Source organism: Protopterus annectens, chromosome 10.part0, assembly GCF_019279795.1.
Source record: "Protopterus annectens isolate FY-2018-M chromosome 10.part0, PAN1.0, whole genome shotgun sequence".
Classification (NCBI taxonomy): Eukaryota; Metazoa; Chordata; order Ceratodontiformes; family Protopteridae; genus Protopterus; species Protopterus annectens.
In genome coordinates, this window is record NC_056744.1 from 704,493,578 (window position 1) to 704,521,534 (window position 27,957).

Consider the following 27,957-nt stretch of genomic DNA (forward strand, 5'->3'; position numbering starts at 1 on the left):
TTATTTTTTTACTAACACCTGCTGCTTGCATACATCAGCCCCCACATGACAATCACACCTTTTTTGGAATACAAATGTTTTTAATTATGGAAAATCTCACAGTTTTGTGAACTCTCATTAATTACTCCAGGTGTATACATCCCGTGCTGACAATTTCACTATATATGCTTTGCAAAGAGCATGACAGCTTGTAAATACTACCTTGCTGGGTTAGTTTTAGGTATGCAAATCTTCCAGGACTTTAGGAATTGGACTTTGAAACACTGACAAGTATATTTGTTTCAGGAGTTATAGGGAAGTCAACCATAAAGACAAATATACTATAACAGGATACACAGGAACTCTCCTTTCTTGATAACTATACTCTTGCAGGAATCAGTGAGTTAATTGCAAGTTGTTGGTACAAAACATTGCCTTTTGCCCAATCCAAACTGAGGTGTCACATAATGACTTCTGCTTTCATAAACATCTCCACATTCTGAGCATAACACTAAGATCACCATTTTAATATTTTACTGAAGTTTGCGCATTCCCAGCCTTCATACATGCATCCTTTATTCCTTCTTCTTTCCGTTTGCCTTTAATCCCCAGACTTATCCCACTCATTATCTTCAAAAATTGAATTCCTCCTCACTTCTTTCTCTTAATTTGGAAAACACCATGTACATATTCATAGATTTTCACATTTTTACTTTATTGAACAAAACACCATTTTGTAACTGTTTGCAGATTATATTTTGAATTTATTTCTTAAATCAGACTGTTTTTTCTCTAAAATCACATCTGAAAATGTGCTCTGCCCAATAGTGATTACTCAGTCAACAAACCTAAGTAATACACACACACACACACACACACACACACACACACACACACACACACACACACACACACACACACACACAAAGCTTCACTAACTGGCTTAGTTTCTGGTGTCATTCCAAGGGGGATCAATTTATGTCTACCTGGATAGAGAAGTACAACATTCCTAAATGATTTTCAATGATTAACATATACTCCCTCTAGGGACTTGTGTATATTGGCAACATTTTACTTTACCCCATGGTGTCTTTTTGATCAACCTAGCCAAAGCAGAAACGGGCAGTTTAAAGGAAGCATTTCTCAGTTCTAGAGTCCTTAATAAGAAGCTCCAAAGCCTTTAAGGTCCTAGAAAATATTGACAACTGCATTATCACTGAAACATAGTTCCAGTACCTACTAATGATGTTGACCCCCTGCTGAGGGTATCTCTACTATATATGTGGTGGTGGTGTGTCCTTAATTCTGTGCACTAACATTACATCTAGACTTATACAGGAAGATAACATCCCAGAATACTTCCATGTTTTGTAACTATCAATAAGATTCTCCACCATATCCTGCCTAGCTATAAAACTCCTTCTGTGATACTCACTACCCATGAGTCATATCTAAATAAGTCCCTTAACATAAAACCAAAAACTATTATTCTTATGGATATCAACTACCCATCTATAAACTGGAGGACTGATACCTCTGCAAATGATTATACACAACACTTCCTAGATTCCATCACTGCCAACTCACAAGACCAAATAATGATAGCACCCACCACTATACTTGACTTAGTTCTCACAAACATAGCACCACTATTCCCTACACCTATACTTGCCCATGTTCTTCCTTATCAGCACCAAAACAAAAATGCCCACAAGCCCTACTAAGCTTAGGAATTTCTCTATCAAACCTATTGCAGCTAGCAAATGATCTGATGTGTTCAAAAGCTTCACCTCCTTCACAAGCTTGTAGCCACCTCCCACTACATTTCTATATAGTTCTGTTCTTAATGTGTCCATCAACAGATCATTTCCAATCTGACAGAAATACAATGCAAAATTTAGAAAGAAATTCCTATGGTAGAGCCCTGGTATAAACAAAATGTATAACAACAGACAAAAAAATCCTAAAGCCCCATGTTCCCTAATTGAACTAAATAGATTAAGGAAAAAACTAACAAATAAAATCAAATATATCAAGCCTAAGTATGATTTAAAAACTGCCACTAGCAAGGACCATTGTAAGATGTTCTTTAGCTGTTTTAGGGGCTTGAGGAGTCATGTTCAGCACAGCACTGAGCTGGCAAATAGCAACCATACCTATTCCACCCCAGGACCATAGACAACATTGTGGCACATAGATTTAGTTTAAACATGTCCCCTATCTCCTTTTATCTTACCTCAAAGGATAGCTTGCCTAACCCTGCCTCCCCAAAGCTTATCACAGTACACGTTTTGAAGGCTGTTTCAGAGGTAAAAAAAATACTAGCTTTATGGGAGTCTGACAATATTGCAAGGTTCTTTGCCCATAAGAAACACTGTTTTACAGATCCACTCCTAAATCTGCTCAATCTTAGACTCAAATGGATTCATACTAGAGGAATGGAGAAAAGCTGTGTTCATCCCTCTTTGTAATGGTGGTCTCATCACTGATCCTGGCATCTACAGACCAATAAGCCTCACCACCTTTGTCTGCAAGACAACGGAATGTATCATAATTGACCTCATAAACAAAGATATTGGCAGCTTGCAATCCCTGGAAGCAAACCAGTTTGGGTTTATGAATGGAAGAGCCTACCTGCTTAACCTAGTGAACTTCTCTGAAAATGTTATTGATGCATTGGATCAGGGCAAAATGGTACGCTCAGCATCTGATCAAGGTCTCTGACATCATCCCACACTCGGGCATTATTTTAACAGATAAAGGAATTACTTTAACAGTCTACTCAAAACTAAAAGTAAATTCATATCTAATGCTGGATAACTGGCTCATAGATATAAACATTCAAAATAGGACTGGGGACACAATCTGTGCTAAGTGGCTCATTACCATGGGGGTCCATACAGGTCACTGTAATGCAGCCATGTATGATGTCCAAGTGAAAGGATCTGTAGCTGACAATGATTGGGGCTAATTGCAAACCTGGAGTTATTAACTCCCTGGATGACTTCTGGATCTTGTAAGAGAGTCTGACTTGGAGAAACAAGTGATGCAATACATCTTTTATTTTCAATAGAATTTTCTCAGCCCCATCAAATCTGATAGAAGAAATTAATCTCTTTGTAAAACAACATGATTTCTCTTTCAATTCATTTCAAAACAATATCACAAATAAAGCCACAAATGAAACCATAAAAGAATGCATCATCGGATGGCGCAGTGGTGCAGCGGTAGTGCTGTCACCTCACAGCAAGAGTTTCTCCAGTTCAATTCTCGGCTGGAGTGCCTTCTGTGTGGAGTCTGCATGTCCTCCCTGCATTTGTGTGCCTGTTCTCCAGGTACTCTAGTTTCCTCCCACATTATAAAGACATGACCTGGGTCTCTGCTAAAAATTGGCTTTGTTCCAAGTTGGACATTCCTGGTAAACAAATGTTAAATAAATAAATAACTAAATGTCTTTTACAGGTAAAAAAATAAATGCTTCTGGACAAGGCCACTCTGATGACATAGATGGATAAAGCCCTGACTACGGCCGGCTGACCTGGGTTCAATTAGCACCTCAGGCAACTTACAGAATGGAAGGGAGGGCCCTGCCTATACAAAATATGAGGGCAGTCACTGATATGCTCCACAAGGAGAGGCTTGTTCCAAAGAGGGGAGTTACCCTTGGACAAATTCAGTGTGTGGAGGGCAGGCAAAAGGAGTGAGTAGGTCATAAGAACCCCCCCCCCCCCGAATGGAAGCACAGACAAACCAAGCCCCCAGACACCCTCAGGATTCACAACCAGCCCCAGCAAAGAAAACAGAGTTCCAGAGAGGGTTGGAAAGTATTTGGTCGACCCAGCATAGACAATGAGTACGGGGCACTATGCCAGTAAGCATGAGGTCTGAGAGGACCAAAAAAAACCTATCCTGGACCTGACTAATACCAACTGAATTTTGTAACTATTTTGCTGATAAACTTAGTTTGAAACTTTATATGTGTAAACTATTTCTGATTCAAAACATTTCCCAGAACTTTTTTTTCTTGGGCTAAATTAATTCTGATTAGAAAATGTGACAAGTTTAGGGTGGCCGTGGTGGTACAGCGGTTAGCATTGCCGCCTCACAGCAAGAGGCTCTCCAGTTCGATCCTCGACTGGGGTGCCTTCTGTGCAGAGTCTGCATGTCCTCCCTGTGGTTAAGTGGGTTTTCTCTGGGTGATCTGATTTCCTCCCAAAGACATACTGTAGGTGGATTGGACACTCTAAATTGGCCCTAGGTGTGCATGTGCCTTCTGTGGAAGGTTGGGTGCCAGGCTGGCATCTCAACACCATAAAACTCCACTGCCAGTCATGAGTGGACAGATGATCTGCTGTGGCGACCCCTAACCAGAAAAAGCTGAAAGAAAATGTAGCAAGTTTAAATTTAGTAAAATGTCATCTCATATCTTTACTTAATTCAGATTATAAAATTATTGCTAAGATTTGTAATCAAATGTTAACCAAAAGTTTCTCTTTTCTACATATAACCAAGTGGATTTTATCACAGAAAAGAAGATGTCTACAGCAATTCATACTTCGCAAGCCATACAGCTGTTTTTTTTTAATAAAAAAAAAATCTCAAAAATGAAATTTTGATGTCACTTTATGTGCCCTTGTGGCCCTAAAGCCATTGAACTTTTTGCTGTGAGGCAATAACACTACCACTGCACCATCCATCATGCACACAGAGGATGGCTTGTATGATAATGCTCCTTAATACTATAATCAGTTTCCTTCTTTTTCACAATTAACAACTCAAGTTCATAGTCAGTAACTAGGCTTGCAGTCCAGGGAACAATTGAGGAGCCTAGGCCAAATTTCCAGTTGCCCGGTTAAGTGATTTGCTGAAGGTCACACAGTAGGTTAATGATGACTGAGGGAATCAAACCCTCTACCACCAAAGCTACACCTCACAGCCTTAAGGCCGCAGTACTAGCTGCTTGACTAAAGTAAAAAGGGAAGGAAAGATTTCAAATCCCCACACCCTTAGCACTGGAAACAGCAAAAGTAACCCAAAATGCTACATTTATCAGTTACAAGTGAAATGGTGAGTACAGGCATCAGTTGCCAGTTACATAGTAGACAAATTGAGGTGGAAGGGTTCAAACTCTATCCTTTTGACTGCATGAAGCAATTTATTAATATTGCACAGAAGTAACCTTCAGTGATTTATAAGAAAATTAAAAAAACAGATCAATGTGTGGCAGTTAGTGGAAAGGATTAATGATGAAAGCTTTTAGTAAGCTGCTTTCTGTAGTCAAAGATGGAGGTTTGAGTCTTTTTACCTCCACTTGCCTCACATATGACTCAGAGAAAGTCACACGACCAGAAAGTTTTTCTGATGATGTCAAATAACTACATAAATAATTACTAACAACTAGAGTTCTGAGGTCTAATGCCTTTTTGAGATCAGTGCTCCAGAAACTCAGGAACCATTCCAAACATCCATCATGTGGGATGACAGAGAACAAGTATATCAATTGTCACAAACAAGGCATCAGGTAAAACTTTCAAATCTGCAATAGACTGAAGAAGGTGCCAGGAGTCTTTTAATAAATGCTTTTTTCCTACTGAAAAAGATTTTATCTTAAAATCAACCATAGCCAGTGGTTCAGTCTTTGACCCGGCTGAAGCTACGATGGGTCTGAGTGGGGGGGGGGGGGGGTCGACCACCGACTTATGAATTGTAAGGATTCCAAATATCCCTGCAACCCAAGGATGCTTGACCTCAAAGAAGTCTCTCATCTTAGGAGGTATATCAAAAGTAGTATATAAATCCTGCAATGCATAGTCTATGCCTTAATATTTATAATATATCTCATTTCTTGAGACTAGGTTTCATGGCTAAAGGTACCAACCTCGACCAGGCTGAGATTAGTTTCATTTTTCAATGTAAGGAACTGGTGCTTAAAAACAACTTTGTATTTTTTGACAGAGAATACTATAAGCAACACAGGGTGTTGTAATGGGGGCAGCCTTTGCCCCTAGTTTTGTGAACATGGTTTTATAGTATTGGGAAACTACAAAAATATTTGTTTCACCCCTGTTTTCCAAGGTAGGAGGTTATATGAAGTTTTTTCTTTTGGCTTTTCCCGGTTAGGGGTCGCCACAGCGGAACTCTGGTCCCCTAATGATTGGCAGTAGATGTTTACTGTGCTGAGGTGCCAGATCGACGCCCAACCTTCAATGAAGGCACACCCATTCACACATGTCTTTCGAACGTTACTCAACCACAGGGAGGACATGCAGACTCCACACAGAAGGTGCTCCAGCCAAGAATCAAACGGGAGAACCTCTTGCTGTGAGGCGACAACTCTACCGTTGCACTACCGTGGCTTATAGGAGGTTATATGAAGTACCTGGATGATATATTTATGCTATGGAAAGGAAACCTCACTGAGCTGCAAGAATTTCTTGACTTTTTGAACTGTTATACTGATTTCCTGTAATTTTCCTGTCAGACCAGAGATAGTTCTATAAACTATCTAGACATTACTCTATACAAAAATTTGTCTGAAGGGAGGTATGAGTCTAGGTTATTTAGAAAGGGAAACTTTTTCAAACACCTTTTTACATTTTACCAGTCAGCACCCTTGGTGGCAAAAAAAAATTGTTAAAGGACAGCTTATAGGTTCATAGGTTCATAGGTGTATACTAAGCTAATGGCCCTGGAGCCTTTACAAGCCTAGCCAATAGGATTACCCTGGCATTGTGCCACCTGACCTTAGTTCCCAGTGCATCTGTTGAGTAGAGCCACTGGAGTGATCCCTGGGGTGAATTTTCTATTTCCCATCCACTCATCAAGATTTCTCTTGAAGAGGGCCAGTGAGGTGCTCTGTTTGACATGTATGGGAAGTCTATTCCATAGCATGGGCAGTCTCTGTATTATGAACCTGTCCCTCCAGCACATTCTATTGATTGTAGTAATGAGGTTGAGGTCTCTGGAGCATGTGGTGTGGAGGGATTGGGATTTCTTTAGATATAGCATTTCTAACAGAGCTGGGTCAGACATGGCTTTGTAAGTCAAGCAGAGATCGCCTCTATGTAGGCGATATGAGACAGAGAACAGTTGGGGTTTTTTGAGTCTGTCCATATAGGGCAAGTGTTTAAGGCCTCTCCAGTTGTTGCAGGTATCTAGTGAGGCACATGCCAAATGAGGCATTGTACTTGATGACTGGCCTAATGAGGGAAGAGTAGAGGGAGACAATGACCTCTTTCTTCCTGGATGCAAAACCCTTAGTAATGAGATGTGCCACATAGAAGGACTTTCTGACCACAATGGCAATGTGGTGGCCAAAAGAGAAGTTGCTGTTAACCTGTGTTCTCAGATCTCTTATAATGCCTTCTCTGTTCAGTGGATTACAATTGATGTGGTAATTCATGGGAACCGAGTTTTTCCCAAAAGGGATGACGACACATTATTTGGCATTGAACTTAAGGCCATGGTTCTGACACCAGTTATTGGTCTCAGTGAGGCCTTTCTATAGGATGTCAACAACATTTGGGGAGCTAATAATAGCTCCCAGCTTGCAATTGTCTGTGAACTTTGTCAGCCAGAGTCCCTTCTTGTTGGCCTGGACTTCAGAGAAGTAGATACCAAACAAGAGAAGACCCAGGACCGAACCCTGTAGGACTTCACTCATGACTGGTCATCAGTCTGACTTGGAGTCAGCTACTTTCACATTGTGGGTTCTTTCTGTGAGCCAGTTTGCAACCCACCTAGTGATATAGGGGTTGATACCTAGCTTAGTGAGTTTTTCTATGATTCCTGAGTGGGGAATGGTATCAAAGGCCTTGGCCAGATCAAGGTAGGCTGTATGAACCACCTTGCCTTCATCCACAGCTCTTTTGACTGACTCAAAGAAGTCGACCTAGTTGAGCAAGCATGATCTACCCTTCACAAAACCAAACTGTGTGGGATCCAGAGTTTGGAGATTCCCTATATCCTTGTTTATTAGGTCCATGATGATGCATTCCACAGCTTTGCATATCAGACTCATCAGGCTAATGGGGTGATAGTTCACAAGGCCTGTAGTTGCTCCTCCTTTGTGGAGAGGGATGACTGTAGCAGTGCACCATTTGGCAGGGACAAAGCCTGAGGTGAAGCTGTGACTGAACAGGGCACACAGGTGAGGTGCCAGTTCGCTCTGTAGTTCATGTAAAACATAGCCAGGGATATTGGCAGGTACCATAGAAGCTGTATTCTTGGCCTTGGACAGGGCTGTTTTAACTTGTGCAGCAGTAATACTGGGTGCCTTGCAATCTACTGGTATTGTGATTTGTCCTTTGGGGGGAGAGAGGGGTAAAGCTGACACTGAATCTGTTGGCCAGTATATTGGCCATATCTGTTGGCTCGGTATAGGCGGTACCATTGTGCAGTAGCTCAGAGCAAATCTGGGTATTGTCATGGAGGTAATTTACATAACTATAGAAGACCTTGTGGTTGTCTTTGCTGTCTGGTGCAATTCTGTTTTCATAGCTAGCTTTAGAGGATTTAATGAGGGATCTCAACTTTTTATTGAGCCTGATAAATGGGTTTTTCCAGTCGTGGGACTTCACCTTATTCCACATCAGTTTCCTCCTTCTGTTGTAGAGTTTGTTTATGGCAGGGGACCACCAGATTGGCATCCTTTTTTTGGAGGAGAGCATCTTGGTTCTACTGGGTATGGTGAGAGCCATGCATTTGTGTATGTATTCGTACAGTGCATTGGTGTGTGATTTTGCAGTCATGCAACTATTCTCCATTTGCATGGGTGCCATGAAGTTAGCCATGTCTGTTTTTAGGAGCCCAAAGTTAGGTTTGGAGAAGTTTTTCATGGTGGCTCCTTTGCAGGAGGGTAGGAGGGATGTGGATTTCCAAGGTGATTAGTTTATGGTCGGATCTAACCAGGGAGGAGTTGACTACTGGTGTAGAGCAACAGTCGCCCATGTTAGTAATGACCAGGTTAAGGATGTTGCTACCTCTAATGGGGGTAAGAACAAGCTGGTCTAGGGCATTGGAATTAATGAATTCCAGGAAATGTTGGGCAAGTGTATTGGTACATGATTAGTTTTCCCAGTTAATGGAAGGGTAATTGAAGTTGCCCAGTGTGAGAGTGTTAGGTTGACCCTAATATTTTCCAGAGTGCTGAGGAACGTGGAGTGTGAGTCTTGGGACATGGTTGGGGACCTATAGCAGGCTACAACCTGAATCGCTGTCTTACCCAATGTTAGCTGCACCTGACGTATCTCTGATGTGTTATGTTGAGCTACCAGTCTGGAGGTGTGTGCATCCTTTATGAATATGGAAACACCACCGGCTTTAGAGCTTCGGTCCAAGTTCTGGGGCCGAAAGGTGTGGAATGAGTTATAGCTTAGTTGTGCAGTGGTGCTTTCTACTGCCTTGAACCAGATCTCTGTTACAAAACAAATGTCGATGTTCTCCATTTCAAGGAGTGCTTTGAGCGAATGCATTTTGAGATTTAGACTTCTAGCGTTGAGCAGCATGACCCTCAGATTCATTTGTTTGTAGCTGTTACAGTGGTAATTTGGTCTTTGGAGCACCACCGAAAAAAGGCACTATAGGGGTGGCAAGAGCCTTGGCCAGTATCCGGAAGCCCAGGGGTGACAGATGGGGGCTGTCTCTGACAAAGCATCAAGGTCTGTCAATCATGTCATCCCAGGCAGACAGATACTGGATCCCCTTAGAATGATACCAGAAACTTAGCCAATTGTTGAACTCAGTCATTTTCTGCTTGTACTGTGGTATCATTCTGGGTGATGGTAGGATGCTAGGGCTATGGTCATACCCACCTGGGCTACATAATCCAAGAGCTCCTCCATGTCTCTTTTCATGGACTCCAGGGATGTACATCTCAGGTCATTCACACCCAGATGTACAATGACAGAGTCATATTTGTACCTGTTGTTGAGGGACCTGAGTGCATGTGTTATGTGGCAGATCCTGGCACCTGACAGGCAGATGACTGTTACTTTCTCCTTATTCAACCTAGTGAGTGGGACATCAGTGTGCCTCACTATCGAGTCACCTATGACTAGTGTGTTGGGCATGCTGTTTTGCCTTAGGGGCTTTGGTTGAGTGGCACACTGTTTAGGAGAGTTATGTGTCACGGGATTAGTGTGGTCGAGTGCGTTTCTGTCTTGGAGGTCTCTGCTGTTTGGGTAGATTTTTATTAAGAGCCTCCACGAAGGTGGGTGCGTGGTTTGTGTTTTTATGTGAAGGCAGTGCTGGTGTGTGTTCTGGAGGGCTGTGTGTTCCATGTGGTGTGGTGCAAGTGTTGACCTTCTCCTCTTGACCAGCTATTCCGGTCTTGGCTGGAGAGTGCATGGCTTCCAATTTTGATATATAAGTACACCTCTCGCAAGTCTGAGTGTTGGGAGGTAAGAGGAGAGGGTTGTCGGTGTACATGAGGCAGTTGCTACATTGCCTCAGGATGCCCAAGTTCACCAGGTTAATAGGAGAAAACACAGGGAACTGACCTTTAGACATGCCTGGAGGGGTGGGCATTAATAATAAGTACTGGAGCTGTTTCTTGTAGAATGTTTTGTGCTGGTAGCACTTTTGTGTGCTATAATAATTGCTAGAAGAAGTCTGGTAAAGTGCTAGACTAAGAAGCTAGTAAAAGTGCAGTAGAGGCGAGAACTAGCAGATCTAAGGGAGAAATTGAAGAGCAGACTTTGGCACTGCTCAGAAGCTTACAAACAGTCCTGCATACAGTAAATCTGTATCTGGACTAGACTAGTTACAGTAAAGGCAAGTAACAAGTGCAAACATGAGCTTTTAAACCAAAAAGTTGAAAGTGATGGAAAAACTTCCCAAACGGCCAATAAACTACAATTCCTGGGCCAGAAACCACTCCTCTTGTGGTAGATAGGCTACCTAGTGCTTACCACTCCCACTGATAAGCTAGAAGGCTTCCCTCTAATACAGAAAAGCTTGGGGGGCTCAGAAGCTTACATACAGTCCTGGATACAGCAAATCTGTATCTGGACTAGACTAGTTACAGGAAAGATGGCAAGAGTGCAAATGCGGTCTTTTAGGCCAGAAAGCTGAAAGAGATAGAAAAACTGCCCAAACGGCCAATAAACTACAATTTCTGGGCCAGAAACCACTCCTCTTGTGGTAGATAGGCTACCTAGTGCTTACCACTCCCACTGACAAGCTAGAAGGCTAAGCAAATCTGTATCTGGACTAGACTAGTTACAGGAAAGGTGGGAAACAAGCACAAAAATGGGCTTTTAAACCAGAATACTCATTACACTCAATAGGTTGATTTCAGATGATTTTGTTTTTAATCAAGAGATTGATAAACTCTGTACTTTGTTCATTGATCGTGGGTACCCCTTGTACCCCTTTACGTTGTTGGGGGATTCTTGAAGTTAGACATAAAAATATGGTCCCTTACTGAGCTGTCCCAAGGATTTGACTGCTAACAGGAACACTAAGAGTACTGATTCAACTGAAGCTTTTGTTATTCAATATAATGCTGGAATTTCTTCTCTAAAAAGTTATTGAATGCCACTGGATGACAGTATTTGGTGCTTTTGGACTGCTTGACCAGTTGGGGCGGCAGCCAAAATTTGCATACAAGAACACTAATAATTTAAAGGCTATTTTTGAAAAATAAAACAACATACAAAATATATCAAATAAGAATTGGGGCATGAAATGTTGTGGGACATGTAAGCAATGTAGATTTTGTTTACAGGGGACATATTTCTAACTGTCTGGCTACTCCAGATTGCTTTTAGTGAAGGGACATTATAATTGTACTACTAAGGTGGTAGTATACATTGCTTTTTGTTCCTCTTCCCCAGCATTTTACATCAGCAAGACAGTAAGACCTTTGTGGAATAGAATTTACCAGCACAATTATGCGATCAGTAAAGGGCTTGTAGCTAATGCCTTATATACACACACTCAGTTATATGTCATGGTTTTACAAAGTTTGCATTTAGTATTCTTGAAAAAGTTACACCTAGTAATAGAGGGGTTTCTGAGAAGTAATTCTTGAACAAAGAAAAATTTTCTGGCAATTGTTACTTAATGCCTGTAACCCACCAGGCATTAATGATGTTATTTCCATTAAGCTTATGTTAAAAATCAAAGCTGCTGAAGTATAATTACTTTATCTAACTGTGTTTCATCTGATTATATTGCTTGATTTTTTTATATTTGTAACAATATTTTAACATTTTGAGACTTATTAAATGTATTGATTAGTATTTTTAACTTTAGGGTTTTTATTGTGATGTTTTTGGTATGCATATTTTATAAGTTTGCAAGTTTTTTTGAATGTGTGTACCATTAAATGCTTACAGTTTTGGTGCCTTTGAGGCTATTTAAACCTTATAATAAAATGGCTGCCATGTTTCTGATGAAGTTCTCCTACTAAGAGGAATGAAAGCATTCAAACTGTTCATTTAAACATCTGGTTTGGCATTTTTTACTTTTTAAGTATAACATCTTGTAACTGCACTCTGTGTAGTGACCTGAGTTTTAGAAACTAAATGTTTTGGATTGATTACTACAGATAAACTGCTTGTTGTAACATTTAATCATGCATATTACTGATTGTGTTATCTATATGGCTAAATATTCACGTGGGGCATTCGGTGTCTGGCATACAAGCAGTGCATTTAAAAAATTATCATAGAACATCCATCCATCCATCCATCCATTCACCCATCCATGCATTTTCTAAACTGCTTATTCTGCCAATTGTGCAGTGACCAGGGTAGACCAGACTTCCATATCCCCTGCATAAGTCTCTAACTCATTCATTTGGATCCCTATGTTATCCTTCACAAGCTGAGAGATGATTCCTCCAACATACCCTTGGTGTGCCCCAGGGACAACTACTAGCATGTCATGCCTGGTATACCTCCAATGGGAGGTCTTCCACTGACTTGTCTTAATGCACAGAAGCAGAGACTGTACTGCAGGATCTTCCTTGATTGATGAACTCCTGTCATAGAAAATGAGCTACTATACCTTGCAAAGAACCTGATTACTGTAACTTAGATCAGTGATCTTCTTTCAGTCACTACCCAAGGTACATAGCTCTAGGTGAGGAATGGGATATACACTGAATGATAAACTGAGAACTTCATACTATGGGTCACTTCTGCCCTCACCACCACAGTCTGGTAGAATGCCTGTAATACTGTTGCTGTTACACCCATCAGCTGGTCAAAATCCCAATCCTGTCTACTATCATTTGTGAAAAGGATCTCAAGAAGCTTACGCTTATCCACCCGAGGAAGTTGCTTCATACTTATCTATAGAGAGACGACCACTCTTTCCTGGAGAACCTTCATCTGAAATTTGAAGGTGCTGATTTTCTTCCCAGATGAATGGAGAATAAGTATACTAGTGCTAGTGTGTACAAGAACAAGGAGGACAGCCACAACTGTGTGCAGTACAGAGGTAAGAAATTCCTGTCACTCTACATGAAAATTCTGGACAGAGTGATTGAGAAACAAAAAAAAAACAGAGTAGTAGAAAGGAAGATGGGAGATAAGCAGTTTGGATTCAGATCAGGCTGCAGCACAAATGACACAGTGTTTGGAATGATACGGATAGTTGAAAAGGAGCTAAAGATGAGGAAAGAGTCTAACTGGGCATTCCTAGACTTGGAGAAAGCATATGACAAGATCCCAATAAAGCTGATTTGAACAGTATTGAAGTGGTTTGAAGACCCAGAAACATTGGTAGAGTTTGTGCAAGCTATGTCAAGAATCCAATGACTCAAGTACACACAGTGTTCAATCTCATACAGGGATTCCCATTGGGAGTGAGTGTGCACCAGGGTTCAGCTCTGAGCCCACTGCTATTCATACTGGTGAAGGACTACATTAGCAAACAGGTCAGAAGAGACAGCTCAACAAAGGTTCTGTATATAAACAATGTAACATTATAGGCAGACTTTCAGCAGGAACTTCAGACAAGGATAGGGGAGTGAAAAGCAAAACTGAAGGCACATAGGATGAAGCTGAGTACAGATACTGTCTTATCTGTACTCAGCTTTATCCCGTGTACCTTCAGTTTTGCTTTACATTCTCCTATGCTTGGCTGAAGTTCCTGCTGAAAGTCTGCCTATAATGCTATATTGTTTATATACAGAAGCTTTGTTGATCTGTCTCCTCTGACCTCTTTGCTAATGTAGTCCTTCACTACTCTGCTTACTATAACTTCCGTTTTAGTTAAAGATACAGCACAGGACACTGTACTTGTAAAAGCTGTATACGCATTTAAAAAAAGCAGAAGAGTTTTATTGTGTTGAAACATTACTAGCTAGCAGTATTTAACCCTACTGTGTTCTTTTAAAACGTATCCTTCTCTGTCCTTCGTTACAGTCTTACATGGCAGCCCTTATTTCTACTGTATGGCAAGTGCTCCCCTTCACCTCAGCTAAAAATACAAAATTAAACTTCAGACCTCTCTATAGTGATCCTTTTGCCAGGAACATAAAGTACATCCATTTATAATGCAATTTTATAATTAGGCAAATCCTTATCTCTAATGTAATCTCCGTTAAGTGGCGAGCACACTAAGCTGGGACTCTCATATTGGACACTCCCATTTACCTCACCCACATTTCTCACTATAGTGTTTATGTCAGGACTGTAAAACTATTTAAAACAAAAGGAGTCACATAAATGCATTTTTTTATTTGCCATTTTGCTTGTTCTAGTTGATGTCCATAACTAAAACAAAAAAAAAAACAAAAAACCCACAAATACTGAATAGGTGTTTCAAAATTAACTCTACTCATCAATGACTGAGTGTGAGTGAAACTCTATTACTCCTTATTGGTTCTTGCAGATGCTGCCTAGCTGACCTGGTTCCTACCTGCTCCATTTGCTCTTCGCTGTGCTCAGGCTTACTTTGCTCCCCTACCCTACTCCCATTCCCACCCAGGCCCTCTTCAATTATATTTATACTAACCATAACTCATCCCTCTCTATTATTTAAACCAGCCACATTCACTCGCTCATTACTGCTATACGTCCTCCCTAATTAATCTAATTATACATATACACATATAGCTAATACCTTACTACCCACCATATACCACTACCTCATTTCTATAAAAGCCTAACATGGCTTCCTTTCTCCATTACCCTCTCAAACTTTACTCTCAATGTGTTAAACCCTTACATTTATATTTTAAGCCTACTTTGTCTTAAACTAAGTCTTGTTATCCTAATGCAAACCAAAACATCATAACCACCATAAGCTCAGACACATCCATTAGCCACTTTCACAGACACATTACTACTCTGACATATCATACAACCTACTGAACCCAAATATTCTCCACCTTACGAAGTACAAAATTTTACATTACTTCGTCAAAAGCAAATATAACTATCCAAGATGAAACCAAATGTACCACCTGTAATTATGATGTACTTTTACTCCATAACCTCATTCCTATCTCAGTGTGGGGATATTTACCTAAATCCAGCACTGCCTCTCTAGCACATAAAAAAATAATAAACTCATCCCTAACTTCTACCACATAAAAAAATAATAAACTCATCCCTAACTCATTATTCTTAGTTACACTAAGCATACGGAGCATGTGTAACAAAATAACAGACCTCCATGTGTGGCTAGCACAATATAATCCTGACATACTGCTATTACTGAAACTTGGTTAAAACCTAATATCCAAGATACAGAACTACTTCAATCTGGATATAGTATCGTAAGGCCTGATAGAACCAATAAAAAAGCAGGTGGCGTTAGCTCTAATTTACCCATCTTCATATACTATTATCCCGTACAATAAAGCCATCCAAACATTCAACAATGCTGAAATTCTCATTGCCTTCTTAAAGCTAAACAATAATAAACTATTATGTATTATTGGCTTATGCATTTTCCCTTAGCCAAAACCTGACTACAAGTCCTGGACATCCCAAAATATATGTAATGAAACCCTCATGGGTGATGTAAATATCAATTGGCAAAATTTTATCTCTAACTTTCTCCTTAACAGTCTTAATTTATCAGGGTTCACGCAACTAATTACAACCCTGAGTAGAATTCATAAAAGTAGTAATCAAAACTCTATTCTAGATTGGATCTTCATCTCTGAAGCTAAAAACTACTTCATCTCAGGCACCCTTCTGGACATATTAAGTGATCACTTACCACCATGCAGCCACTATTACCCATCAGCCTAGAACTCATCAGTACAAAACATAGCACAACCTATCCAAATGTAATCAAACTCTCTTTCTTAATACTTTTAAATTAACAGGACAATAGTAAAGACACTACCCCCAGATGTTGCAGTTAACTACTTCAACCAATTATCCTTGGATATCCTTAATAGCCTTGCCCCACTTCAAACAAAGTGAACCAAAGTCAACCATGCATTCATTTCTACAAGAAAGGGACAAAGCCTGGAAAGAATTCCAAAGAAACAAAAATAATTTATCCCTGCAAAATTATAGGCAACTACATAACCAGGGAAAGAAATGTATAATCTAGATAAGAAGCATTATTTTTCTCAGAAATTATCTGACCACAAAAATAACCCTAAAAAGTTTTGGTCCACTATTTCAACACTGCTCACCCCAGGTACAAAGCAAAATCTTGCACCAGACTTGGTCAAATCCCCACCACAGATAGCCAAAATGTTTAATACACATTTCATAAAAAGTACAGAAAATTTGTTTAATAATCCTAGCAAATCAGGCACTATAAACTCTGCAAATATTAACCTACACAAATGCCTCAAAATACTAACTCCAATCAATCCCTTTCTCTACATTCTCTTTCCAAATTTTTCCAACTCCACCTCCAGAATTAACATCCCTTACATTGCAACCAGTTCCCATAAACTATATAAAGCAACTTCTACAAAAGATAAAACCCAGCTCCCTCTCTGCTGACAATCCCCATCGGAATAGTTAAGACTTGCAGCTGACAATATAGCCCACCCAGTTAGCATTCTCATAAACAGATCTATCTTAGAATCTTATGTCCCATTAATTTGGAAGTAATTATTTGTTGCCCCATTATATAAAGGAGGAAAGTCAAATGAACTGACCAACTATCGTCCCATCTCTGTCTTGTCCCCTCTCCAAAATTTTGGAAAAATGTATACATATGCAACTCCTTGACTACCATATTTTTAACAAACCCACCCACCCAACATGGTTTTAGACCATCACACAGTACAGCAACTGTCCTAACATCATTTACTGATACAATTAACAGATCTAGGGATTTAGGACAACCAACATCATCAATATTCTTAGATCTATCAAAAGCATTTGCTATGGTGTCACACCAAAAACATTTGCAGGAACTATGTAATCTAAGGTTTACTAACTCTTCTATACAATGGTTCTCAAGCTAGCAACTTGTAAAATTGTCAATCTCTCATTTACCGTATCTCCCCCAACAAAACAGGTGTCCCACAGGAATCTATCTTCAGACCCCTTCTTTTTTACATCTTTATAAATAGCCTTCACACTGCCTCCTGCCAAAATTGCATTATTCAATATGCAGACGATTCAACCATCATATCCTCTGCAAATACTTTTACCCGAATTAAAGCAAATAACACAAGCTGCTTTCACTTCCATTGATACCTGGCTCAATAATGCAAATCTTCTCATAAACCCTAACAAAACTAAATTAGTTCTCTTGACATCTAAATCATACCCCTCTGACTTTAAAATATATTCCCTGAATAATACAGAAATAGAACTTGTTCCCCACGCCAAACTACTAGGGGTTACTATAGATAACAAACTAACCTTTGATCTGCATATCTAAAATACCATTAAAAAAACACATCAAAAGCTGGGACTGCTATATAGCCACAAAAATGTTATGACCCTAACCACTAAAAGAACACTAGCATCGACATGCCTCTTACCCTCCTTACTATACGGTGTTCCTATAATAATCAACCTGCAAATCACATTAGCAAACAAACTTGAATCCTGTTACAATAAAAGTGCCAAATTTACAACAGGTTTGCCATTCCATCAACATCACTGTGCTGCCCTTACTTTTCTTAACTGGCTGATTCTATACCAAGAACTCAACCACCAGCAACTAACCATCGCCCACAAAATATTCTATAATCCAGAAAAATGCCCTTCCATAAACTATGTACTTCAAACCTATACTCCTAACTGAGCCCTACAAGCCAAAGATAAACAATTGTTAACTCAATATACACCAAATAAAGCTGCAGGATAATCTCTTTATTCCTATTCAGTTACCAAGTTTTGAACCACACTACCACTACATATTCGGTATGCACAAAAATCACAGAAAATTCATATTCAAGCTAAAAGAACAACTACTTAATTCAAGCAACTGTCCCTGTAAAAAATCAATCTAATTGCAAACAATGATCTCTGTTCCTTCCTATCTTCCTTCTACAGAAATCTACCCATACCTAAGACAGCCTCATCTTTCCGTATGTAAATATGTATATATGTATATTATAAACTAGACAATCATAGATAGCAAACAATCCTAACAAATGTAAATAATGGAGAAATCTAACTGTATTACGTATAAATGCTTATATACCACTGGATTTTTATTCATGCTAAGCTATGTTTCTCTCCTGTATCATCTCTACCTGTTTTACTACTGCATTGTATTTTAGTATTTTTTATTGCATGTTATTACTTGTTCTGCTACCGCATTGTATTATATTTTAGCATTGTTTATTGCATACTATTACTTATTCTATTACTTCACTATATCGTAGTTTAGTATTGTTTTGTATAGTAGTACATGGAGCTTTTCTCCCCGGGCAACCACTGAAAATGGGTAACCCACACAGATGGACTTTCCCCGTAAACAAATATCAAATAAATACATTTACATCACTATCTCCTTCTACAGCATCTATGATAGCATGTTGTCCATAGCTTCTGTAAATACTTATATGGACCTTATGTCCCTGGGCCTCTGCTAAAAAGGGGATCTGAACCCAAATCAGCCTTCCCAAATGCAAAATAAATACAAATAAAATAAATACCTTTTATATGATTGCATTTGTACTAATTTCAGTACCATGTATTCCCTGTCAGATGCTTTTATCAGTGTCAGTAAAATTTAATATGGTTTCTGTTTCCTCATCATATTTGTATGGTTGTATGTACATCAGTGAGAATAACAGGTGCTCTTCAGAACTCCTGCTCCACAGCATATTTATCATGAAGACTATTACTAATCTGTCTTTGTCATTCAGTGAGGAACAGAGTAAATCCTGAATTGGTACTTAGCAACAAGATGTTGGTTTGACATTTTTTCTGGAAAAATGTCTGCCACAGTTTACTCATTTGCCACATATTGTCATTATGGGCATTCCTAGAAAGATTAACACACACTTTATAATGTCATTCCAAATTACTTATCTAGCAGGTTTTAGCATACGATGCCTGCTTGTTGACATGTTTCTTCTCCATATGGACTTGGTTAGGACTTTATTTAGGGAAGTATATACTGCTTAATGCTATTATAGACAATCCTGCAGTCAATGAGTATGCCAAACAACATTCCGGGGAAGCATCAGGAGGGAATCTGCACTCATCCACATGCTGCGGACTACAGTTGAGGGCAGCCACCAGTCTTTTGAATGAATATGACTGGGACATGTTTGTAGGACTTAATGCATTCCTGCAGCCAGAATATAGCATGCTGTCTCGACTTTTGTGTCAAGTGTGATGGGCCAGCCACATTTTCAGTAGGGATCAAATGCACACAGCAAATGTCACGTATGTGCCACAGAATATAATTCTCTCTTTTCTGGCAATCCAGGAGCTCTTGGTTGCTCAGTGTGACAAAGCTATATTTGTGTGGAAGCATATTCTGTTATGCAGGCTGCCGGATGTGTAGCACCAGACTATACAACATTACACCCCTGTAGCACTGATATTATAGTGACATTAAATGCTATGCCTTCATTCCATCACCTGAGTATAAATTAAAATTAAGCATGCACTCTGCCTTCCTGATGTGGCAGTATTTGAAGATTTATAATGCTTATGTATAATATGCAGCTTTGTGTTGCAGTATTTAGCACTGTATGTATCTTTATTTATGTTCTATTAAGTAGCAACTTTCTTATTGCCCTATGCCTTACAGGGCACCCATGTGTGATGTAAAATAGGATTAATCCTTTTATTCATCTCTCAAAATTCTGGAACACAGAATTCCCGTTCTGACATTTCAAAAGTTAGGTATAATTGTTCCTTACTTTGAGCTGCAGAAACTTCATGCTAAGGATGATTATATAGAATATGCACCGGACAAGCAAAGATTCCCAAAGAGAATATCTGTCATAATTTTTTTTACTCCATTTGAACTTTTAGGCTCAGATCTGCCAGTTCTGAAATTCTGCATTTTGAAATATTTTATCTGATTAATGCAAACTACAAAACACCATTGTATGAACTGCAGGCCACTTTAATTATAGCACTCTAGAGTTGGGCATGAACATTGCAAAACAACGTTATGAATCCCAGCTGAAATACAATTGAATCAAATAATTATTTTAAGACAGTTTTATTAAAATAAAATGCAGAATATTCTTTCAACGGACTATTTTTTCTTATTATATAACATGAAGAAAATCAGCATCAAACAAAATGTTGTCATTTTGCCTTGGTACATCAGCGTGTTGTAGACATTCATTGACATATATAACTTATGAGATATCTGTTTGTCATGCAGACCTCTCAACCAATTGGGGACAAATTTCAACAGAATCAGGGACAAGTCAAGAAAAAAACAGGGACAATCAGGGACACTTTTAAAATATTAGTGCTATTAACTTGAAACATTGACAGAATCAGAGCATATGAATTAATACACATTTTCTGAAGTAAAAGAAGTTTATAACTCTTAATTATTGTCATTATTCATTAAGTGTGATTCACTACCTTTCTGCCCAAAGTCAGTAGTTTTAGGAGGGATTAAGAGGGACAGAGTTAAAATCTGAGTCAAAATCAGGGACGGAAACATCTTTGAGTCCAGCGCTTGTTACTGCCTATGAAATACTACCAAAACAGATGTCAGTGACGACAGTTATATAAGCAAATTATTCTAATATTTTGTCAAATTATTTGAAAGAATGTATTTCCTTATAAATCGTCTTACCTTTTCAATCTCACATAGGTAACTGTCAATGAAGTCTCTGCTGCATGATGACTCCCACTCCTTTTTGTGGGCTTGAACCCTTTCCTTCACAAACTGCAATATTTTCTCCCAGTTTCTAAAGATCTTCTTATGGGGTCCAGGTAGAAGCTTCATTGTATTTGGGAAAGCATTATACATCTGCATATTAAAAGTAAATAATTTAAGTAACAGAAAAGTAATTTCCCATGAAATGCCACAAATACAGAATGATACAAAATTAATAAATGCGCATTCGATGCCCTTGTCCTCTGTAATACTAGTTACATAAGTTTCTGAGATAAATGTTTGATTTCTGTCTGTGCAACGAAATCAATTCCATTGTTATGAACCATACTTAAAAAATGACATTGCTTTTGTTCTGTTTAATTTGCCCTTAAATGCTATCCCTTTCTATAGCTAAATCAGAACACTCAGGTTAACTGAAATACCACCAAAAATGCATTATTTACTTATGAATGTACATAAGTTAACTTGTAGATATGCATATTAGCATGTGGTCCAGATAAGATGCAGCTAGCAGAATGAGCAATTTATTTTTGGCTGTTTCTCTTGCCCCTCCTTCATCTGTCCTGGCTCCTTTTGAATGTTTTAAGCATGGAGAAGGTAGCAACAGCCTAAGGGAGAGAGCTCCTAACTAGTATAATATCCTCCTCACAGATGATGTATTTTTCATTTGTCATCTGATCCTCCTTCTCAGTTACTTTCTTTACTTACATGCTTATGTCTGCACAGTATGTACCCTGATTCTTCTTTCTCCATGTTTGCTTCATATTCTAATTTGTCCAGGTATTCTGTTATTCTTGACAACCTCCATTATATTTCTTTTACCAAAATTATGTCTACTTTTCAGATACAACCTCAAGACCTACACATATTACCTTAGGATTCCACCTCACTGGTACTTTGTAAATAAGAAATGTAAGAAACACCACTGTGGAGTCTGTCACTCTAGGAAATGCGTAACAAGGAACCTGTTGATAATGCCCACTGACCATTTATATACTGTGGAACAGTTCTTCTTTCCTGCTTTTGCCAGCTGAAGCCTTGAGCAGTAGATCCTAACTAGCTTTGTTCTGCAAAAACCTTAGACCGGCCCGTGTTGCAGAAAGTCAATCTACTTCTACGTCGTACAGAGAGCCACTCCAGATCCTCTGGAGGGAGCAGGAGTTCATCGGCAACTACTGCCTTCTGAAACAGCAGCAAGCAAATATATAGGAGCTTGTAGTCGCAAAATCTGCTGCGCAAGACAATATTGTGACCATTCATATTTCTAGTGTGTCAGATGCCAACCCAAAACTAGGTGAACAGCTAAATGTTATTTCAGTGTGATTTTTATGTACAATTACAACACCTAGCTGACTAAATAGGTACTTCCCTATAGATTCTAGTGCATTTATGCCCACTGTTTATCCTGTGCTAGGTAGGTACTACAGGTAAAGGCCCTCATTTAGACACCTCAGGAAGTGTGATACTCTTCTGTATTCTAAAAAAATGCTCCTCTCTTCTTCTGACTGATCTTAGGTACTTAAATGCCTGATTGTACAATAAAACAGTTTCCATTATGAGCTTCTGTATTCATTTAGAATGTAAACTATATTACTATTTGCAGATATACAGGATACATAAAACAATAGTTAAAAAAGTATAAGATATGCATGTGTAGTTGCTGTTAATTTATTTTATTTTACTTATTTATGTATTTGTGACCACAGTAAAGCACTGATTCCCATGGACCATTTTCAGGCTTAGCCTGGAGGTTGTTATTAAGATTCCAACCAAGCAAATCGAAGACTGAAGTATGTAAATTATACATTTATGTGTATAGTATTTAGAGTGCATACTTAATTATACAGTTCATTGCTACAATCATGTTTCTGGTACTTACAAAGGGTAGCAAGCTTCAGCTAAGAGGAAAAAAGTAGGTGTATGACAGGAATGCCAGATGCAGTCATCGGGATGAAGAAGGAGCAGGAAGAGACAGGTAGGGTAAAGCAATGTAAAGATGAAATGGTAGGGGTTAGACATATAGCAGACTACTGGCTTGGTTTGTTTCCAGCAGCATTGCTTGACTTTGCCCTTGTATAGTCAGAGCTATATGATGCTGATCACCTGAGCTGTTTACTGCCACTCTAGATTACCTTTGATAACCACTATTACCAAAGATGTTGTCATTTTTCTTAAAACTGGAAACTTTTAAGATGATTGTGGTACAAGTGTTCTAATCTATAGCACTTTTTTTCTTATTTTACAAATTCCTGCACAGTCTGAGTTCTTAGCTTGTGAGAGAAGGTGAATCTTCAATGTTTTGTTTGTCTATTTGAAGTAGACTGATAGCACTGAGTACTCCAATAGGTTGCAGTGCTTTTGTGTTTGGTTTAGTTTCTGGCATGTTTGCCTGAGTTTACCTTTGTTCCAGTGAATCTGTGCCTCACTGCATGCTTGCACTGTTTACTGCTGATCTTAACCACCTTTGATTCCAGTGCAACCATGAAAGTGGCTATTTTACTTATAATGTGTCTGAGCACTTTCAGCAGGTTGCTTACAAGTGTTGTTAACTGAAGCATTTTAGTTTACAAACCTCCAGAACAGTCAGCTTTTTTAACTTGGTGGAAAAGGGAAATCTTCAGCATCCTATTTATGCATTTGAATTACCTGGCTAGCAATTTGTGTTCTGGATGGCTGTGGTGTTTAGTGTTTGGTTTATTTTTAGCTGCATTGCATAGCTTTTTCCCTTGATTAAGTGGAGCTACAGTTCATTGGACAGATGTCCAGTTTACTGCTGAGACTGACTACTTCTTCTCTGACAGCCACCAAGGAAGCGACTATTTTACGTGGGCATTTTTCAGCTAACTGCGGCACAAGTGTTGCTGACTGAAGCATTTTATTTTTATTTCACAAATCTCCTGATCAATCTGCATATTTAACGTGTGAAAGAGGGGAGATATTCAATGTCCTGTTTGTTTTTTAACAGTAGTTTGCTCGGAGTATTCACAGTGGTTGTAATACTTTTGCACTGGGTCTTTTTTTCAAGCAGTGTTGCATGGTTTTGCCTCTTGTTGCATATCTGAGCTGTTTGGTTTTGATCTATTCTACCTTTGATCTCACTACCATCTGAGAAATTACTGTTTTACTTGTACTTAAGCACTTTTGTTTTGATTATGGTACACGTGTTACTGGCTAAAACATTTTATTTTTATTTTGCAAACCTTCTCAGCAGTCTGCATTTTTTACATATGAGTGAATAGAACCTTACAGTGTGCTTTTCAAACATTTACTGTAGCTTGTTAGCACTGACCATTCCAATTTTGGGGGGGGGGGGTATTTTTGCATTTGGAGTATACTTCATTATCACTGTAGCGTCCAGCACTAAAATAGCCCATGATAAATAGGAACCTGTGTATGCCTTGTTAAATGTTTACTACAGAGGCTTTCCACAACTGTCCTTTTTGCTACTACTGTTGTGCAATAAGCTGTAATATTTGCCACTGTCTTAAGAAAGCAGTGCACAGTCAAAAGGAACAGAAACTTACCATCATAGCATCCTAAGCATATTGCGTTCAAGTATAGCTGAATAAACTCAAGGGACTCCTTTGTAGCTTCTTCCTGCTATAAACAGCAGGGTAGTAGTCAGCTCCACAGAACCAGTCCTTTTATACTGTGATTGCAAAATACTTGTGCCCCACTGCCTGCAGTCCTATAACCCCCGTCCATACACATTGCACCTGTCTATCAGACTCCTTTACACCATGGGAGTAAAATCTGCCTTTAATTCATTAGTATCATGTCTACCACTACTAGGTTCCTTGAGACACTTTAGTAACTGGCTTGTGTGCCTTGATAACTCAATATTTTTACAGAACACTGATTCTATATGTGAGAAATGCAAATGCTTACTTAAACTGGAGGCAAACCTCTATAACCAGCTTGGTGTTAGAATCTCCATCCAGGACTGAACTTGACAGTCAAGAGGAGACGGTAAACACTTGCACCACACCACACTAATCACATAGTCCCAATAAACCTACACCACCAAAATCCACACATAGAAATGCAAATAAATTCATGGAGGCTCTCAATAAAAATCTGCTCAAGCAACAGAGACCTCCAAAGCAGAAACGCAGTCAACCTCCACCCCCCAGCACTACCCAAATGACACATAGCCCACAGACTCTGTGTGCCACTCAGCCACAACCCATAAGGCAAAATAACGTACCCAATACACTAGTCATAGGTGACTCTATAGTCAGGCACACTGATGTCCCACTCACCAGGCTAAGCAAGGAGAAGGTTACTGTCAGCTGCTAGGATCCACCACATACCCCATGCACTCAGGTCACTCCACAACAAGCACAAATATGACTCTGTCATTGTCCATGTTGGTGTGAACGACCTGAGATGTACCTCCGTGGACTACATGAAATGAGACATAGAAGAGCTCTCTGATCTTGTAGCCCAGGCAGGCATGAACCTAGCACTGAGTAGCATCCTGCCATCGCCCAGAATGATACCACAGTACAAGCACAAAATGATTGACTTCAACAATTGGCTAAGCTTCTGGTGTCATTCTAAGGGGATCCAGTATCTGTCTGCCTGGGACAACATGGTTGACAACCACAATGCTTTGCCAGAGATGGCCTGCACCTGTCACCTCTGGGATTCCAGATACTGGCTAAGGCTCTTGTCACCACTATAGTGCCTTTTTTAGGCAAGGTTCAAATGACAAATTCACCACTGTAACAGGAACAGGCAAGCAAAAACTGAGGGTAATGCTACTCAATGCTAGAAGTCTAAATCTCAAAATGCACTCCCTAGAGGCACTCTTTAAAATGGAGAACATTGATATTTGTGTAGTGACTGAGACCTGGTTCAAGGCTCCAGAGTGCACCACTGCATTACCAGGCTATAACTCATACCACACTTTTCGGCCATCTAACCTGGAACGGAACACCAAAGGTGGAGGTATGTCCATATTCATTAAGATTATCCACACCTCCAGGCTAGTTGCTCAGCATAATTCATCTGAGGTTATCCAAGTGCATTTAACTTTGGGCAAAACTGCAATCCAAATTGTAGCTTGCTACAGATCCCCTACCATGCCCCAGGATTCCCACTCCTCTTTTCTTGATATACTGGAAAATATTAGGGTTCAACCAAACACCCTAATAACTGGGAAAACTACTCATGTATCAACTCCTTTGCCCAACGCTTTCTGGAATTCATAAATTCCACTGCCCTGGATCAGCTTATCAACACCCCCACCAGGGTCAACAATATCCTAGACCTAGTCATTACCAACATGAGTGACCGGTGTTCCACACCTGAAGTCAACTCCTCGTTGGTCAGATCCGACCATAAGCTAATCACCCTAGGTATTCACATCCACCCCCACCCCCACCCCCACCCCCTCATTAAGGAAACCATGGTAAAAAATTTATCCAAATCCAACCTCATGCTTCTTAAGACAGAAGTGGTGAACTTCATGACACCCATGCAGATGGACAATACAGTTACGACTGCTGAATCCTACACAAATGCACTATATAAGCACTTACACGAGTGCATGGATTGTGCTATCCTGAACAGAACCAAGACGCTATCCTCCAAAAAAAGGAAGCCAATCTGGTGGTCTCCTGCTATAAACAAACTCTACAACAGAAGGAAGAAACTGTTGCAAAAGAGGGTAAAATCCCATGAGTGGATGAGCTCCCTGAGAAGCTAAGATCCCTTATAAGATCCTCCAAAGCTAGCTACAAAAAATTACCACTGATTTTAAGGGTAACCACAATGCATTCTATAGCTATGTCAGGAATTTTAATGGCAACATCCTGGCCGATAGGTTCAGTGCTAACTTTACTCCCCTCTCACTCCCTAAATGGCCCATATCTATACAGGAAGAATGCAGAGTCCCTGTAATCACAATTACGCAGGTAAAAGCTGCACTGTCTAAAGCCAAAAACACAGCATCCATGGGACCGGACAACATCCCAGGCTGCATATTACACGAACTTCAGAACGAACTGGCTCCCCACCTAAGCACCATGTTCAATCATAGTCTCACATCAGGCTCTGTGCCCACTGAATGGCACACAGCAACAGTTATCCCACTCCACAAAGAGGGAGCCACCACTGATCCCGGGAACTATTGCCCTATTAGCCTGACAAACCTGGTCTGTAAGGCCATGGAATGTATCATCATGGAACTCATAAACAAAGACATTGGTAACCTCCAAACTCTGGACCCCACACAGTTCGGGTTTGTGAAAGGCAGATCATGTCTCCTGAACCTGATCGACTTATTTGAAGCAGTCACCAAAGTGTAGACGAGGGTAAGGTGGTTCACACAGCCTATCTTGACCTAGCCAAGGCTTTTAACACCATCCCCCATTCTGGAATTATAGATAAACTCACTAAACTAGGTATAAATCTTTACGTCACAAGATGGGTTGCCAACTGGCTCACTGACAGAACCCACACTGTAAAAGTTGCAGACTCTAAATCTGACTTCAAGCAAATAACAAGTGAAATACCACAGGGTTCAGTCCTGGGACCTCTCCTGTTTGATATCTACTTCTCTGAAGTACAGGCTAACACAGAAGGCGTTTGGCTAATGAAGTTTGCAGATGACTGCAAACTAGGAGCCATAGTCGAGTCCCCAAATGATGTGGACATCCTACAGAAGGGCCTCACTGAGACAGATTCCTGGTGTCAGAGCCATGGCCTCAAGCTCAATGCCAAAAACTGCATTGTCATCCCCTTTGGTAACAA

General features: G+C 39.7%; 1 protein-coding gene across 1 annotated transcript in view; it reads right to left on the bottom strand.

The window, feature by feature from the left end:
• Positions 1–27,957, bottom strand: part of LOC122814195 (cytochrome P450 2J2) — a 441,925-nt gene that overhangs the window by 155,537 nt on the left and 258,431 nt on the right. The window contains exon 7 of the mRNA XM_044086801.1: positions 21,154–21,330. Within this exon, the coding sequence (XP_043942736.1) occupies positions 21,154–21,330 (177 nt within the window). The remainder of the gene's footprint in view (positions 1–21,153; positions 21,331–27,957) is intronic.